This window comes from Apodemus sylvaticus, chromosome 6, assembly GCF_947179515.1.
Source record: "Apodemus sylvaticus chromosome 6, mApoSyl1.1, whole genome shotgun sequence".
In the NCBI taxonomy this organism is placed as follows: domain Eukaryota; kingdom Metazoa; phylum Chordata; class Mammalia; order Rodentia; family Muridae; genus Apodemus; species Apodemus sylvaticus.
The window spans coordinates 14,689,373-14,706,720 of NC_067477.1; the positions used below are offsets into that span (position 1 = coordinate 14,689,373).

Consider the following 17,348-nt stretch of genomic DNA (forward strand, 5'->3'; position numbering starts at 1 on the left):
GGGGGCCACTGAGAAGAGCAGTAGACGGAGACGTACCTTTGTAGAGGCTGCCCTTCCTCCAGGGTCACGGGCAGTGCTGTCCCAGAGTCTGGCCTGGGCTCCTGTTAAGGTTTGGTTCCAGTCTTGGCGTAGGAGGAAGTCCCCACAAGGAGCAGTGGGCAAGAAGAGAGGTGGTTATGCCTGCTGCAGGCTGCAGCATCACAGCAGGGCCGGCAGGCCAGGATTAACCTGGTCTAGTGTGGAAGGTCTGCCCCCAGCCTGTTGTGGGGCATTTCAGCCCGGTGCCAGCTATGTGATGAGCTGTCCTTGGCAGGTTCTGGGCTGTGTTATCTTGGCAGGACAGGCTCTGGCCAAGTTGAAGCGGGGGGGGGGGGGGGGGGGGGGCCGCGCTAGCGCTGGACATGTTCCCTCTCTCTGTAAGTGCTTTGACCTTCCTCCTGGGGAGCCATTGCCTGCTTAGTATAGCTGAGTACCCAGTGCATTGTAATAGGCAGTAGATGTGTCCCTGGAGGGAGCCTGGCTTCTCCCCTTGACCTGGGGTTTCCTGTGTCACTCAGGGAGGCCTGCCCCTTCTCTAGACTTAGGTTTCAATCCCAGGATCCTGTGGCCTGGTGTCCCCTCAGAGCTGCCATCCTGTGGCCTGGTGTCCCCTCAGAGCTGCCATCCTGTGGCCTTGGTGTCCCCTCAGAACTGTCATCCTCTGGTCTTGGTGTCCCCTCAGAGCTGCCATCCTGTGGCCTTGGTGTCCCCGCAGAGCTGCCCGAGGTTGTTGATATACCACATTGCCTGCTTGGTGGGGTTTTGTGATGGGCACCCTTCTCGGCTCGGCCCCTTGTCCTGGAGACCTTTCTTCAGTCATCTGAGGTGGCGTGTTGATCATCCTTCCTGCCCTGGGGTTCTGTTCTAGGTGATTTTGTCACCATTGTCCATCTGTCCATCTGTTCTGTTTTGGCTTTTGTTTGATGTGTCTCGGCCACCGGGCAAGAGGGCAGGCAGGCCTCAGTGTCCCCTTTGGTACCTGCTCTGGGCTGAGAAGCCTCAGGCGCACCTGAGCCCAGGCAGTGGCTGGCTGAGTGCGAGAAGCACACAGCCGTGCTCAGTGGTGGAGAGGTGCCAGGCAGAGAGGCGGTTTCTTAAGACTTTCAAAGTGGGTGGCAGGCTGTTCACGAGAGAAACTTGGGAAAAGTTAAAAAAAAAAAAAGTAAAATAAAAAGCGCAGCTCACACAGCCCAGGCTTGTTGGAGAGCGTCCCTCCGGATTAGCTTTTTTTTTTCCTTTTAGTGCCAGGGCATGTCGGCTGCTGGGGACGGGCGTGCGGTCAGCATGTGTGGTCAGCATGGACGCCTCCTAGCTCAGCTCCACCTGTCAGCTGAGCGCCAGAGGGCCATGGTGGAGAGCGGGGCGGGGTGGGGGGGAGTGCTGGTTTTATTCCTTCGGAGCAGAATCACCACCTCAGCCGCCGCCAGACACTCACACACTCTTTGATGTCCACGGAACGGGTGGCGGTGGTGGTGATTTTCTAATTACACGTTTGATAGCATTCTCTTAGGAGAAGGTGTTAGCAAGCCTGCCGCCTTCTCAGTGGCGGAGCGCCGGGCCAGGGACCGAGGACTTATTGTGGCCACTTATGTCTGACCTGATGCGGGAGGCGCATCATGGTGGCGGGATTGTGTGGTGGAGACTGCTCCCCTCGGGCACTGGGAAGCAGAGAAGGTCACAGGGACAGGACTCCGCTCCCAATGACACATTTCCAGTGATCTGCCTTCAACTAGACCCCCTCCCCCTTTCGAGAAGCTTCTACAACTTCTCTGTAATGTCAGCAAGTCTGCTAATGGGTTAATTGATTGATTATGACAGAACCTCATGATCCAGTCACCTTCTTAGTGACCGGAGCTTTCAGTGGGAAGCCAAGCCTTTGACACATGATCCTTACAGGGGATGACTTTATATCTACACTGTAAATGGAGTCCCTCCCTTCCTCCCTCCCTCCCTCCCTCCCTCCCTCCCTCCCTCCCTCCCTTCCTTCCTTCCTTCCTTCCTTCCTTCCTTCCTTCCTTCCTTCCTTCCTTCCCCTCCCTCCCTCCCCCTCCCTTCCTCCCTCCTCCCCCCCCTTCCTCCCTTCCCCCTCCCTCCCTCCCTCCCTCTTTCCTTCCTTCCCTCTTTCCTTCCTTCCTTCCTTCCTTCCTTCCTTCCTTCCTTCCTTCCTTCCTTCTCCACACTCTTATGGGGAATTTTATTTTCCTCATTTAGGTGGTAATTCCTGTCCCTCATTATCAATATCCTTGTCCCTTGGGTAGAGACAAATGACTGGCCATGTGCCTGGAAGGAGGGACTCGAGGCCTGGGTGTTGTTCCCATAGGCTGTTGTGGGGCCTGTGTTCTGGGGCACTGGCTCTTGTCCTGGCCACACCGTCCGGCCATTTGCCCCATGACCTCGGACAAGTTGGTGGCCACCTTTGGCAGGGGCCAGCTGCCAATCAGGCCCTTTGTTTTTGTGCCCCAGGCTTCGAGGGTCCTCTCTGAGGGACTTGTGCATCTGTCTTCCCTGCCGGGAGTAAGGTGGCTGTTACTTGTCTGTGGAGTGGTGACTCAGAGGGCGGGTCCCTGTACCTTGCCCCTCCCGCTGGGCTCTCCTGGAGGACCAAGGCCTATTTGTTCTCCTTAGTAACCAAATATTGACCTCACCCTGGCACTGGTTCTTGTCTAACCTTTGGGTCTGTTCTGGTTTATATCTCCCTTAAGGACACACAGCATTGTGGGCAGGTACTGTGGCATACTGCCAGGGTGAGCTGTGCCCACCTGTACCCACCCACGGATGGCCACCTGTGCTGGAGGGTTCTGGAAGCTGTCGGCTCCCTGCTGATGGAAGTCTGTTGTGGGGCCTGGAGAGTGGACCTGTCTAGAAGCACACAGTGAGGTGGCGGCAGGGCCAGGCCTTGATCACAGATGACGCCCCACCCCACCCTGCACAGGGATTCTAGAATGTTCTGTGACTGCAAGCATTCAGGCACCCCCTTATTGTGGGGCCTCAGGTGTACCCCTCATCTTGCTGGTAGCCTGAGGTGGAGGGTGTTTGACTCTAAGAAAGGCTGGGACCCTCTGAGACAAAAAACTTTGAGTCTGGGAACGGTGCTGGCCAGAGTAGCTGGTGTCTTCTCTTGATGGGAGTCTTCTGCAAGTAGCAGGGCACTCGTGGCTCCCACTCTGTTCCTGTGGAGACCCTACAGGGTGAGAGAAGCTTGCAGCACAGAAAAATGAGGGTGATTCTCTGCTTTCCTTGCCACAGATGCCAGGATTTGATGCTGGACTCAGCCTTAGAAGCCTGAGATGGAGGATGTTCGTTCCCTGGTCAGAAATAGTCCATGCTGGGCTAGGCCTGCATCAGCAGAAGAATCTCACCTTTGGGACAGGTGGGGGGTAATGGGAGGGCTCCCTAGAACCTGAGGCTGTGGCCCGAGCTGAGCAGCTAGCTCTGCAGGAACTGGTGCTGAGGTGAGCACAGGCCTCTCTGGAAATGGGAGGAGCCGGTTAAGAGGCAAGGGCAAGTGCTTTGGGGAGTCAAGGGTCAGGCATTGGAGAGTCAGCTGGGAAGCAGCAGCAGGTGATTCCAGGATACGCTTTCGTAACCTTCCTGCAGGAGTAGATGGTAGGGGAACCATCTGCCGCAGACCTGGTGCCTTCATGCCATGGTTCGGAGAGCGGAGACCCTGCCCTGCCCCTCTGGTCAGCTATAACAGTCCAGGGTGCCAAACCAGGAGTGGCCAGGACTGTGGTCCTGCTGCTCCACAAGCTTGGCCAGCCGCTAGAGGAGAATAGGCTGAGGTGCGTGCTCCAAGGAAGCCCTCCTAGGTGGACAGACCCCGACCTCTTACACGAAGACCTTGTCCTGTTTGCAGTGGCCCAGGCTGGCCTGCTCCTTCCTGCCCGTGTCTGTAGGACTGGCGTACAGCCTGGGGCAGCGGCGAAGGTCACCCTTCCAACATCCACACTTTAGTTACTCATGTCCTTTGTGGAGGCCCTGTCCCTGTGGAGGCTGTACTGAGGTCAGCGTCACATGGGGACTAAATGGCCAGTTTGGGATTCAAAGCCATAGCTTGTGCTGGTGGAGATTCGGAGGAGCTGGGAGAAGATTCTAACCTCCCTCCTCCCCCCCCCCCCCCCAGCAGAGCTCTAGTCCTCACATTCCAGAATCTGTCCACCACCCCCGCCCCCAGGGTCCCCATGTGGGGGGACCCCAGCTTCTTGCTTATAGATGGTGACCTGAAGGCTCAGGGGTATCATACCTGTGAGGTTTGATAAGCTTTTCTGTGACTAGAGAGTGCCAGATGCCATGCCGGAAGTGGAGGGCTTTCCAGGCGTGCCCGAAGCCAAAGGTGACCTTTGAGGTCCGGGAATTTGTAGCCCTCCTTCCTTGTTGTGGGGAGAACCTTGGGTCCAAAGGTTCCAACTATATTTCTGGGTGAAGGCCTCTGGCCAAAGGGTCATTGAGGGAGCTGGTTGGCAGTCCCCTGCGGCTCGGTGCCAGCACCCACAGTGGCGTCCACCCTTTCCCCAAAGGGCCTCACACAGGCCTTGCCCCATGTCTCAGGAGGTTGGGGAGCCTGGTGCAGGTCCCCACTGTGCTGAGAGGCACTGGAGAGATGACTCTGCCCCCTACACCCATAGGCACTTGGACTCACCTTTGACTGGCACGGTGCCACCTCCTGCCTTCCCTGCATCTGTAGCGCTGTCTAGTGGCCCCCAGAGAGAACTGGTGGAGGCAGATGTTCAGCTGAGCTCAGGTTAGCCCTGCATAAATCCTGCACGGGCTTCCCATGGCGGAGCATTGTGCTAGGGAATCCAGAGACCTCTGAGTCCCTACAGTATCTTTCAGGGTGGACATTTCTCCTCACTTGTGAGACCGGGGCTCTTGTGTGTGCGCGCAAGAGTAACGCGCAGCCTTGACTCTGGCTGTAGGTGTCACTTTCCCATGGCTACCTCCATTAACTACAGCTGCGGAGGCCCAAACAACCTCAAGTTCTTTGACTCTTGAGGTCAGAAATGCTGAAGAGGTCCGCAGGGATGATTTGAGGGAGATCTCTTCTCCCACCTCTCCTTGTTTCTAGAAGTTTCAGTTCTTCAGCTGGAGCATTGGTCCAGTTTTGGTCACCATCATTCATGCCAGAGTGTTAGCTCACCTCTCCATTTGGAGGGATCTCAGTTTGATCTCAGCTGGGGGCCCCTTTGCCAGGAGATGGGCAGGGGCATCCTCATACCCTCAGGACTAGATGAGGTGAGTCTCTTTGGGGATAATGCCCTTCTGCTGACTTCTGCTGTCACCCGGGCTGGCCTTACACAGAACAAGTTCCTCTGCTGTCGTTAGGGGGAACTGAGACACAAGGGTGCATGGAGGGTGGCGCCTTTCCTCTTCTTGGTGTGCATGTGTGTGTGCTGTGTGTATGTGCGGCTGGTGTATGTCCTTGCTGGTTTGGGTGTGCACACGTGTGTGCATGTCTCGTGATTGTGTTGTGTATATATGTGGCTGGCGTATGAGCTTGCTGGTCTGGGTGTGCACACACACGTGTGTGCATGCCTCGTGAATGTGTGCAGAGAGGTCAGAGGTCAGTGGCAAGCACCTTTGCTCTGTTCACTCTCCACAGTTAGCTTGTGAGTCTGGGTCTCTCTCTGAACTCGGGCCTTACGGATTCGGCTGATCTGGGCTGGCTGATCTGGGCTGGATTCGGCTGATCTGGGCTGGCCCAGGAGCCTTGAACTGGTCTCTGCTCTCCAGGGGCGTCTGCGCCCGTGCTGGGTGATGAGACGAGCACCACTGTGAAGGGCTGCTGTTTTCATGGCTTGTGGGGGTCTGAATTCGAGGGGGGTGGGGTGGGGGTGGGGCATGCTTGCTCAGCAGGCACTTTTACCAACGGAGCCTCCTCCCCAGTCCCGATACCACGCCTTCTGACGGGGCTCCTGTGCCCTGGCCTCTCTGCTCACTGGTCCCAGTATCTATCCGTGGTCCCAGTGGCTGGAGAACACCTCCCCAACGGTGAGCTTGGCCAGGACGGCTCTGCCAGGCTAGACTTGTCCCTAATCTTTCCCTCTACCCTGCTGTTGGTTAGACAGCGGCCTCCGTTTACAACCCCTGCCTCCCTCCTCCTTAGACAGATCCTCTCTGTCCTGTGTAATTAATTGCAGGGATGCTGTCTCCCGGGAGACAGAATCGCAGCCCTGTCATGCCCTCTGGATGGTCTGGGCCTTCTGCCCTCTTTTCTTGGATCGGGTAAAGGACTGGGGTAGGAGGGGGCTGGTCCAGGTTCCTACAGCAGGTGGGGCAGAGAGTGGCCGCTGTCAGGTGGCTTCCTGCCCACCAGAGTGATCTCCGCAGACAGACTTGCCTCCCCCCCCCCCCAGACTCCCTGAGGATCCGAGGTATCTTTGGGGGTCTTTGTTAGGGACTCAGCAGGACTTCCTGGAGGCAGGCTGGGGACGGGTCCTGGCAACGGGTTGCATGAGTATCAGGAGCTCCTTGTGTTGTGTTTTGGAGGCCTGTTGGATACCGAGACTTTTTTACCTTTAAAAAATTACCAGCAAATATACAAATAGTAAGCTTAGGGAACAAGAGGGCCATCAGTCCCATGTTCCCCCTTGTCCATTATGCTGACAGCAGCAAGGTGTGCTGGCCTCAGAACTTTCCTTCCTAAGAAGCAGGCTCCTCAGGCGGAGCGGGGTGGGGTGGGGGTGGGCCTGTGTGCCTTCTGTTTTCCCCCAAGAACCGCCGTCTGGCACTCTTCCTTCTTGTGGATGGTTTTCCGTTCTTCCTGTCTGGCAGCCTGTCTGTAAACAGTATGTGACTGTGCTTCACAGGGCTGCAAAGCCTTCCATAAACGGGGTCGCCAGGGTCCCCCAGGGACCTGCTCCCCAAGGTGTGTCCTTGTTGGCTGTGTTACTTGGATGTGTTTGCTTTTATCATCATTTGACCAGTCTTACGTCTGGCCTCCCCTGTGTGCTGGCAGATGTCCCCTACCTGTGTCTTTGTCCCCCTGTGTCGCAGTCTCTGGAAGGACTGAGCCTTTCAGCTGCAGAAAGCCAGCCAGGTACCCATGGGCAGCCAGTGGCCAACCTGCTGCCCCCTGTGGGTCACGGCTGGCATTGTCCTTTCCACGTGTCAGGGACTGATGGTCGCCTCCCTAGCACAGGCTGTCTCCTCTACATATGGATAGCTAGGGTCTTCTCGCCTTAGTGGCCTCTCAGTTTCCTGTGGTGACTGTCCTTTGCTTTGTCTTTGTGGGGTTGAGGGACTTGTGTGTACTGGCCACTCTGTAGCAGGCCTTAGTCACACCTACCCAGCCGGCCATGTGGCTACTTGGCTTCTGACGTTGGTGACATAGCTGTTTCTGATTTTCATGAAGTTCGTACCATCTGACTTTTTTGTTGTTGTTTCCTTAGTTAAGAAATGCTCTTCTCTGTGAAGATTAAGTGTAATAAAATGATATAAAGATGAAAAGCATTATCAGAACGGGATCCATATACTAAAAATATATGTGTGTGTCTATAGGTACCTATCTATACATTCACATGCACACACAGCACTTCTACATATAGAAAAACATGTAATTCAATGTGTTTTATTTATTATTTAAAACCTTACATTTATATACATACATGTATAGTGCATGAGCGTGTGCGTGTGTATGTGCGTGCATGCATGAGTGCACGTGCGTGCCATGTCACATGTATCTCGGCCAGAATAACTTGCAGGTGTTGGCTCTCTTCTGTCATATGGGTCCCCGGGGTAGCCCAGGTTGTCAGGCTTGGTGGCAAGCACCCTTACTGGTGGAGAGGTCGGCACCAGCCTTTGTCTATTATTTTTAAGATGGAGTCTTATATAGCTCGGGTCGGCACCAGCCTTTGTCTATTATTTTTAAGATGGAGTCTTATATAGCTCGGGTCGGCACCAGCCTTTGTCTATTATTTTTAAGATGGAGTCTTATATAGCTCGGGCGCCTCAGCTCCTGAATGCTGGGGTTTCAGGAGTGCAGCAGCACACCCGCCCAGCGGGTTTTAGTCTCAGCTCTGTACCCATCACGTATCAGCTGTACCGCAGAAAGAAACCTGCCCCACCGGGACCGCTCCCCACCCCTCTCTGCTGCAACCCTTTCACCTCTAAGGGTTGCCTCTCCTGGACAGTTCACACAAATGGTGTGACACAGGCTGGGTGTTGGCATATGCCTCTAGTCCCAGCACAGGAAGCTCAGGAGGGCAAGGCCAGCCTGGGCCACATGAGATCCCATCTTAAAAAAAAAAGATAACATCTTCCCTCCCCTGGCATAACTTGGCCCCGTCACACAGATGGCAGCGGCGTTAGAGTCGTTCTTTTCATGTAGTATAACTAAGTTACCTTTCTGGAACTGCTTTCTGTGTGTGGTGTGCAGTGGGCTGAGTAAGGCAGTCAGCAGAATCCTTTCCCCACTCCCGCCCCAAGCCCCAAGCCAAGCACCTTGTAACCCCGCCCTGGGGGTCTTCCTCCCTGGCTTCCTCTTCCTGCAGCGCTGGCCAGGAAGAGTTTTCCCCGCCCAACTGGGCGTGTTCGTGTTTGCTGCTTCAGTGAAGTCCTGTCCAGCAGGATCTGCCTGGAGCCTCTTCTTTATCTTGCCCCTCCCCCCCTCCCACACGCTGGTCACCCAGCTGCACTTGTCACCCCTGCGCATGGCTGGAATGTCCCTGGTGTGTCCTTGTCCTCCGTCCTTCCACCATTCCTGGCTCTGGAGACCCGAGTGCCATCCAGCAGTCGCTTTCTTGGTCTTCACTCCATGTCAGCCAAGGCTAGGTGGCTGCACCCCATCTCAGCACTGGCTGTTTCTGTGCTGGGCACTGGGTTGCAATTGACTTAGAGTTCAGTGAGACTGGTTATCTGTCTGTCAGTCAGGGCCAAGAGGCTGGGGAGGCGGAGCAGTCCACTGGTCCCAGCCCTTAGGGGTACATTAGCACCACCCGGAGAGTCTTTGAAAATGTACGTTGATGCCCAGTACCCCCTCCCCCACTCAGTTATCGCCAGAAAGAGATCAGATCCTAAAAGCTCCCCGAGGGTAGGCATCAAGGTGCACCACATAGCTGGGTGCTGAGAGCCACAGGCTCTGTCCTGACTGGCCAGCAGCTGCACACGGTCATTGTTATTGGTGACACTGGGGGCAGGCAGTGAGGAGGGTGCCGTGAGTGTGCAGCCGCCCTTTGCCCTCTCTGCCCCCCCACCCCCACCCCCCACCCCCAGCCGCCTTTCATATTCTAGTATTGCAGTGGAAGACACAAGAAAGGATACGCTTCTCCCCTCGTCCCCTGGTCTGAGACAGTGACACAGTCACAACTGTCTGTCTGTCTATCTATTCATGTATCTGTCTATGTATCTATGTATCTATCTATGTATCTTTTTTTTTTTTTTTTTGGATTTGGACTTTTTCGAGACAGGGTTTCTCTGTGTAGCCCTGGCTGTCCTGGAACTCACTCTGTAGACTAGGCTGGCCTCGAACTCAGAAATCCGCCTGCCTCTGCCTCCCAGAGTGCTGGGATTACAGGCGTGCGCCACCACTGCCCATAGTATCTATCTTTCTATGTATCTATGTATCTATGTCTATCATTCTGTCTGTCTATCTATCTATCTATCTATCTATCTATCTATCTATCTATCTATCTATCTATTAGAGAGAGTTAGAGAGAGATTGAGACCACCCAGGTATATCTATGAATGGGTACATGTGGAGCCCCAGGAGACTTGTGAGAATGAGGTCTCTCCTTTCACTATGTGGATTCCAGGGATTAGACTCAGGAAGCACCTTTACCCGTGAGCCATCCTGCTGACTTGTCTCTCTGCCTGCCTGCCTGCCTGCCTGCCTATGTATGTATGTATGTATGTATGTATGTATGTATGTATGTATGCATGCATGCATGCATTGCATCTATCTGTCTGCTGTCTGTCTATCATGAATCATGAATGTTGAAGAGGAACACATATGTAGAGGGTTGAATGACCCTTTCGCAGGGATTGCCTAAGACCATCAGAAAACACAGATATTAACATTATGATCCATAACAGTAGCAACATTAGTTGTGAAGTAGCAGCAAAATAATTTTGTGATGGGGAGGGATGATGCAGCTCCTCCACACCCCGAGGGAGTGTTACGGGAATGTGGAGGAAGTTGAGAACCTTCCTCACTCTGAGTCCAGCCAGCCCAGAGGTAATCGGGAAGTGGAGATCCTGGAGAGAAGAAGGGCTAGGGTTAATGTAACCCGGAATAGGGCACCTAGAGCCTGGCCTCACGGGAGAGCTGCGTCAACTTGGGCTGTCAAGAATAGCCTGCTGCGAGACAGGAGGAGAGGGAAGGAAGGAATGGCAGCTTCAGAAACCTCTCCTCACGCCCAGTTGATGGCCACAGCGGATATTCACGGAGACTCGTGGTTGTGACTGGGACACTAGAACTTTGCAGAAGTCACAGTCATCCTGTACACCCTGTGGTAGATAGACTGTGACTCTTGGGGAGAGTGCCTGGCTCTCCTGACCTGCCTTGCTGGTTTCCTGATACACCTCCCACTGTCTCCTTGCTTTATCTGAAAACAGTGCCCGAGCCTCTCAGGGCTGCAGGGGCAGCCGGAAAGCAATGGGAGCCCACACAGTTTCTGTGCCCAGGGTGCTGGTGCAGGTGCTCCTGTACCCGCCTGGAGCCACACACGCCTGCATTTGCTCTGTGTGGTGTCAGTACACACCAGTCTCCCGTACGCTCAGCCTTTTGTCCGCCTCCTCTCCTGAGGCTGTGCCTCTTCAGTAGACACAGTTGTCCTTGTCACCCTTCCATCAGGCCGGAGTCCCTCCCAGAAGGGGATGCCCTGCTCTCCTGGTCCCAGCGGTGTCTGGCTCTGCACTCTCCAGCACTCAGCCTGCTCTGAAATGCAGAATCTTGACCTACCTGGCAGGTCACTGAGGAACAGAGAGGCCAGAACCCATCTGGCATCAAAGAAGGGAGGAAGGGAGCCTTCCTATGCTAGGCAGTCTTTTTTTTTTAAAGATATGTATATGAGTACATTTATATTTATATTTATGTATGTATATTTATATTTATAAATCAATGTATATTTTTATTATTTTATTATTTAAATGCATATATTTAAATATTATATTTATAAATATATGTGTATTTATGTTATATGAATACACTGTAGGTGTACAGATGGTTGTGAGCCATCATGTGGTTGCTGGGAATTGAACTCAGGACCTGGCTCCGGCCCAATGATTTATTTACTACTTATTATATCTAAGTAGCAGAGGGCATTAGATCTCATTACTGATGGTCGTGAGCTACCATGTGGTCCCTGGGAATTGAACTCAGGACCTTCAGAAGAGCAGTCAGTGCTCTTACCTGCTAAGCCACCGCTCCAGCTCCAGCACGCCATGCAGTCTTGATGGCTGTACCCTCATCACAGACTCTCCCGTGTTCCAGAGACTTCCACCCAGCAGAGGCCAGTCAACACCTCCTTCTTCTCCCCTAGTAATGGGGAGCTCCTGCCCTCTCTGGTAGCGTGAGCTGGTGTGGAACTTGGTGTTTCTTCTCAGTAGACTTGTATGAACAGAGCACCCCGGGGCTTTCTAGGGAGCCGTGCAGGGGCTCCGGCCGAGGGGCAGGGTACTCGCGAGCACGTTGCTTCCCAGACCTTCCTGACTGGCACATGGGCAGCAGCTACCTGGAATCCCAGCCCCAGGCCATCTGCTCTTGAGCAGGAAGCACGGACAGGGTGGCCTTTGGTGCCATGTGGAGTCCAACCAAGGTGAGGAAGACTGCCTAGGGAGAGGAGGCCACAGCATCTGCGCCCCAGTGTCTGCAGTCAGACCTAGCTACCACCTGCTCCCAGGACCCATGGCCGCCTCCCTCCCTCCCTCCCTCCCTTCCTCCCTCCCTCCCTCCCTCTCCCTCTCCCTCTCCCTCCCTCCCAGCCCCACTTCCTTTCTCTGTAAGCTGAGGGTGTCCGAGAACAATGAGAAACAGGGCCTGGTGTCTGGGCACCCACAGCCGGCCCTCCATAAGTGAACGTGGTCATGTTGGTGCTTGCTTGAAAGGTCCTGTCTGAGCCTGGCGGTGGTGGCGCACGCCTGTAATCCCAGCACTCAGGAGGCAGAGGCAGGTGGATTTCTGAGTTCGAGGTCAGCCTGGTCAAAGAGTGAGTTCCAGGACAGCCAGGGCTACACAGAGAAACCCTGTCTCGAAAAAAACAAAAAAGAAAGAAAGAAAGAAAGAAAGAAAGAAAGAAAGAAAGAAAGAAAGAAAGAAAGAAAGAAAGAAAGAAAGAAAGAAAGAAAGACCCAGAAGGTCCTGTCTGACGGTGACCCTGGTGCTCGGACCCCTGTAGCTGGGTCCCAAGAACCCTGAGAGGAGAGTTCGGGGCTTGTTCTCATTGGCCCTGTCCTGCCTGCAGGACTCTGGGTGTCCCTGGGCTCTGGGGACGGACTCTGTGAAGGGATGGTGCCTCCCTATGCCGTGTCAGGTCTGACGGGATCTGTGGGAAGAGTGGACTTCCACGTGCCGCGCGCGGGCTGAGGGGAGGCTGGGAAGCATGGGCAGAGGTTGTGGTGGCTCTGTGCTAACAGAGAGGGGAGGTCCACCCTCAGACCTGCCCTCCTGACTTTCCATGGCCCACTCTTGGCTGTGTGCTGGAGTTTGTCCCAGAGCAAGACACGTCAGGCCGTTCTTCTGCGGGCTTCACCTGCCGAGTGTGTGTTGGGAACCGTGTCTTCCCCTGCGCAGCCATGTCCAGGGCCGGGAGGAAGAAGGCAGGCAAGGATGCGTGGACCTGCTTCACAGGAAAGATATGCCCTCCGACTGGTCGTGCCTGCCCGGCAGAGGGGCAAGGGCCTGTGAGTGGGGTAGGTCCTTTCTTAAAGTTACCCTTCTGACCTGTGCAGGCCCAGGCCGCCACCCACCCCTCCCAATGCGGAGGAAGGAGAAGACGGTTCCATCAACAGTATAACAGCACCGGCAGCCTGGTGGCCCCATGCGCAAACTCCTGCAATGCCCTGGAGCTTCTGGGCACAATCCCCAGGACAGGGGCCAGGGCAGAGGCACTCTGTGCCCAGGTCATCTGCTAATGATTTATGAAGAGGTCTGGTTGTCCCCAGACCTTGCAGACAGTGACAAAGTCAGGGAAGGGAGATGTCAGGATCTTGCTCAGAAGGAAGGGTTGCTACAGAGGCCGCACAGGAGGGGAACCCAGAGAGGAGACACCGCCTCCCACTTTCTCCTCAGTCTTAGCAAGCCTGGTTGGCACCCAGCCCATCTCCTCAGCTTCTGAGCTCTCTGCCCACTTCACCCGGCTGTCCTGAGGCTTTCTGTATGTGGTGTCACACACCCTCCCCGAGCCCCCCTCTAAGTGGGAAGTACTTGGTGCTCTCCCCACCCCCACCCCCACCCCCACCTCTAAGAGCCCATTGGGGCATGGGCTGGCTTCTTCTGCCTCTTGCTTCTCTCCTTCTGTCCCCATGCTTCCGGGAGGGGGTCACTACGTAAATGCGACCCCCACCCCCAGACTTCATTGTCTGAGAGCTCTCTGTAGCTGCTGCTGTTGTTGCTGCTGCTGCCGCCTGTGGGAATTCATGGCCTCGGCACCAGGGGCAGGAGGCTGGAGAAGAGGCTGAGGTGGTAACATCTTGCCAGGAAGGGAAACCAGACTGTATGGGCCACATGACCTAGATCCTCCGCACAGGCTTTGAGCAGCCTGTGGCCTGAAGGTCACTAGCAGGACAAGCTCAGGGCCCTTGAGACAGCGGGAGCGGTGTCCATCGGGGCAGTCTACCCGCAGGCTCCCTAGGAAGCAGAGGTTGCCCAAGGACGGAGAAGCGGGGCCTGGAGTCTGCTGCTGGGAAGCGAGCTGTTCAGAGACTGGACCACGACCCTCCCGGACGGCCCCTCCTGTGGGCACCGCCTTCATTTCTGCCTGCTAGCTCCTCAGCTGGGGAGTGGCGTTTCTCTCCCATGTGGCCCAGCCCTCGTTACTGTGTGGGGGCGGGGAGCCCCAGGATTAATTTAATTACCCACTCGGCTCCTGGAGCCCAGGAGGCACCCGATGAGCTAGCTCATGAGTGAGTTTTGGGCCAGTGAGGAGCGCGAGCCTCCTGGGGAGCTGGAGTCCTGCCTTGCAGCCGAGCCCGCAGCCTCTCTGCTCCTGACCCAAGGGGAGCCCAGAGGCCCAGCTGCCTGGCACTGAGAGGCACTGTTTCTGACTTGGAAACAGGGTGGGCACGGGTCACACGTGGAGAACTTAAAGCCGAATGGCTGGGGCGTGGTTGGGTGGGGTGAGGCTGAGAGGTGGGAAGGAACCTACTTCTAATTCAGAAGGGAAGATCGCTCCTTGATCTGGAATCATTTGAAAGTGGACTCTAAATGGCATAAGTAAAAACAAACAAACAAACAAACAAAAACGCCCACACGTTCTTGATGGCAGCCACACCACGGACTGAAAAGCCGGAGGCTTCGTGCCCACCCAGCGAGAAGTCCATGGAGAGAGACAGACAGGCAGCGCCCTTACTTAGAAACTGAATGTTTCTATGATTGTAAAGGGCTGCGACAGTGGGCCCGTTGACAACTTCACTCGGTGGTGTCGGCTGAGCCTCCCCCTGGCTTGGCGACTGCGCCTGGGGATCGAGCGCATGAGCGCATGCGTGGGTGGGTGGGTGCGTGCGTGCCTGGGTGGGTGCGTGCGTGTTTGCTGCCACGACAGGGAATTTTACTGTAGCGTGGGCTCCAGAAGAGAGGTGTGTAGGAATGCTCGCGCCTCTTTGAGCAAGCCAGCTCCACTCCAGAACTCTGTCCAGCGTGGTCCCAAAGGCTGGCCTGCAGGAGGTGAGGGGGCTAGCCTTTGAACTGAAGGGTTTAGCTTAGGCTAGCTTCAAGTTCTCTGCCTTTCCAAGGCTGCTGCCCTTGCTCTCCACCCCCTCCACTGTCGCCTTGAGTGTCAGGTTTTCAGGCAAGCGTGGACCACACACAGGACTGAACCCAGGATCTCCTCACGCACGGTGGACGGGCACCCCACCAACTGAACCTCATCCCCAGCCCTCATGGGGGCGGGCTTCCGGGATGTCCGGGACGCTCTGCTGCACAGCCTGCAGTGTCCCCGTGGCAGCGTGTAGGATCTGGAGCGTCCCATGTGTTCCATGTTTGCCTTTCCGCTCTCAGAGAGACGCGATATACCCCGAGTATGGGGCTTTTCCCAGCATGCCTGCGAGCAGAGCCATCCAAGCAGGAGTCGCTCTTGGGCATCGTCTGATCCGCGAGTAAACGGAGACATCTCCAGCCGCAGCCTCTGTGGATGGCCTTGTAGGCAGGGCCCGAGCGGAGAGACTCCCGTGCGTCCCTGGGGTCGTGAGGGACCGTCTCTGGAGTTGTTGGAAACTCAGTGTGGGGCTGTGCAGCGAGGCTGGGCTCCCAGGCAGCATTGCCCGTCGGAGCTACCCTGTGCCCGGTACAGTGTCATTCCTGAGGATGTGCTGGCCAGGCCTTACCAGGAGCTGCCCTCCTCTCCTCCCCTGTACAGTACAAGGCTCCACATTCCTGAGAGGTGACTATTGGGAGTGAGGAGGAGGGAGGTTCTAGGTTTTTTGTTGTTGTTGTTGTTCTCCAGCCTGTGGGTTGGGCCTTGCTCCCTGCTCCCCTGTTCCCACACCTTTTCCTGTTCTCTGCTGCACCAGATGCTCTGCCGGGCCCTGCGGATCTAGGCTGAATGGGTGGGGGCTCCTGAGGGTTCTTTACCCCCCACCCATCTTAACTGGGGGTGTGTCTGGCTGACTGAGGTGTCGCAGTCCATCAGCCTCACAGGTGCTAGGGACAGGCCCTGCCGCTCCCACTTTGGCATGCATCCTCCCGTCCTGACCTCTGGTCCTTGAGCCCTCCAAGTCAGGTGCCTTCTACTGCAGCCTGGCTGAGGATGGTCTGCCATGGTCTGCCCGCCCCTCTGCGCTGGGGAGGAAGACGGCTGTGGGATAGGCTGGCGGGGCGCCGGCGGCATGGGGCTGGTTGGTGTGTAGCGGGGCTTCCCCGCCTTTCTGATGGGATAAAGAAGCGGGGGCAGTGTGGTGAGGGTGGGTGGACCTTATTACCTGAGATGTGTTATAGATGGGGTTGTCTGGGCCTCATGATTGGTGATTAAGGAACACCCCACAAGTGTCCTCTTTGCGGGTAGAAAAGGAGGAGTGTGAGGGGGGGAGAGGGAGCACAGAGCACAGGCTGGTGGGCTTTTTTTTCTCTCCCATTTTTGCTCCTCTTAAAGCCCTGAGCCCTTAGTCTATCACATGGCCTTGTTCCCATTCAGGGAGGGTCTTTTCACTTCCGTTGCTGTCTGCATGTCACAAAGACACGCCCAGACGCGCTCTTTACCCATCCGCCGCTAGGCTCTCTCACTTCTTCCAAGATGACCGTTTCCCCACTACATGGTAGAGAGGGGGCTCCTGGGCGTTGGGCCCTGAGGAGGCTGTCTCTGGCTGTGGATATTTACGTCAACTCCTCCTGAACCTGAAACTTCATGGAGTCAGAAGGAATCATCCCCGGAACATGTAGGCCCCAGAACACACACACACACCACCACCACCACCACCACCACCACCACCACCACCACCACCATCTTCCTGGAAACCAGACTTCGGGGACCACACGGGGGGAGAGTTAGGCTAGAGTGGGTGTGTCCATGAGGTAAGTTTCTGGTGGCTAACGGACTGCCTTCTTCCCCTCTGTCCCTCAGATCCCTCATCCACCTACACCAGGCCACTGGAGAGCAAGGTGAAGCTGTTGGATGGTGACAAGCTCCCCCCACAGGTAGGTGACTCCCCGGGGCGTTGGCTATAGGGGTAATGGCCACTGCTTTAGAGGCCATCCCATGTCTAGTTTCTCTGGGGCTCCCATAGCTTCCTCCTTACCCCTGCTGCCTCTTAAGCCTGGCCACAGGCCTACTCCTCGCTCTAATCCAGCCTCCTGGGTGGCCAGGGCTTGCGAACCTCGCCGACTGCTGCTTGCCCAGTGTCTGCAAGCTCCGTATGGCTGGCACTGGGCTCGATGCCAGTGGCGGTGACAGGCCAATGGAGGCAGACCCGCATGGGACCCCTAGCCCCTGCTGGCCAGTTCCTCACTAGGTCTATCTCCCCGGCCTAACCCTGCTAACATGTACAGTTGGGGCTGTGGGCCCACACGGGTAGAGCAGCATTAGGATGTCAAGGGAGGGACTTGGTCATGGCTGCTGGCTGAGAGGAGGTGTCTACTGAGAGGGAGGGGAGCTTCAGTGGGCTGTGACTGGACATGGAGGAGAGACCAGCAGACACCTCAGCTGCTGGCAGGGATGGCAAAG

General features: G+C 55.9%; 1 protein-coding gene across 4 annotated transcripts in view; it reads left to right on the forward strand.

Moving 5' to 3' along the window:
• Ccdc85c (coiled-coil domain containing 85C) overlaps nt 1-17,348 on the forward strand; it is a 71,414-nt gene that overhangs the window by 38,014 nt on the left and 16,052 nt on the right. For all 4 annotated transcript variants that reach the window (XM_052185102.1, XM_052185103.1, XM_052185106.1 and 1 more), the window contains exon 2: nt 16,749-16,822. In XM_052185102.1, coding sequence (XP_052041062.1) covers nt 16,749-16,822 — 74 coding nt within the window. The remainder of the gene's footprint in view (nt 1-16,748; nt 16,823-17,348) is intronic.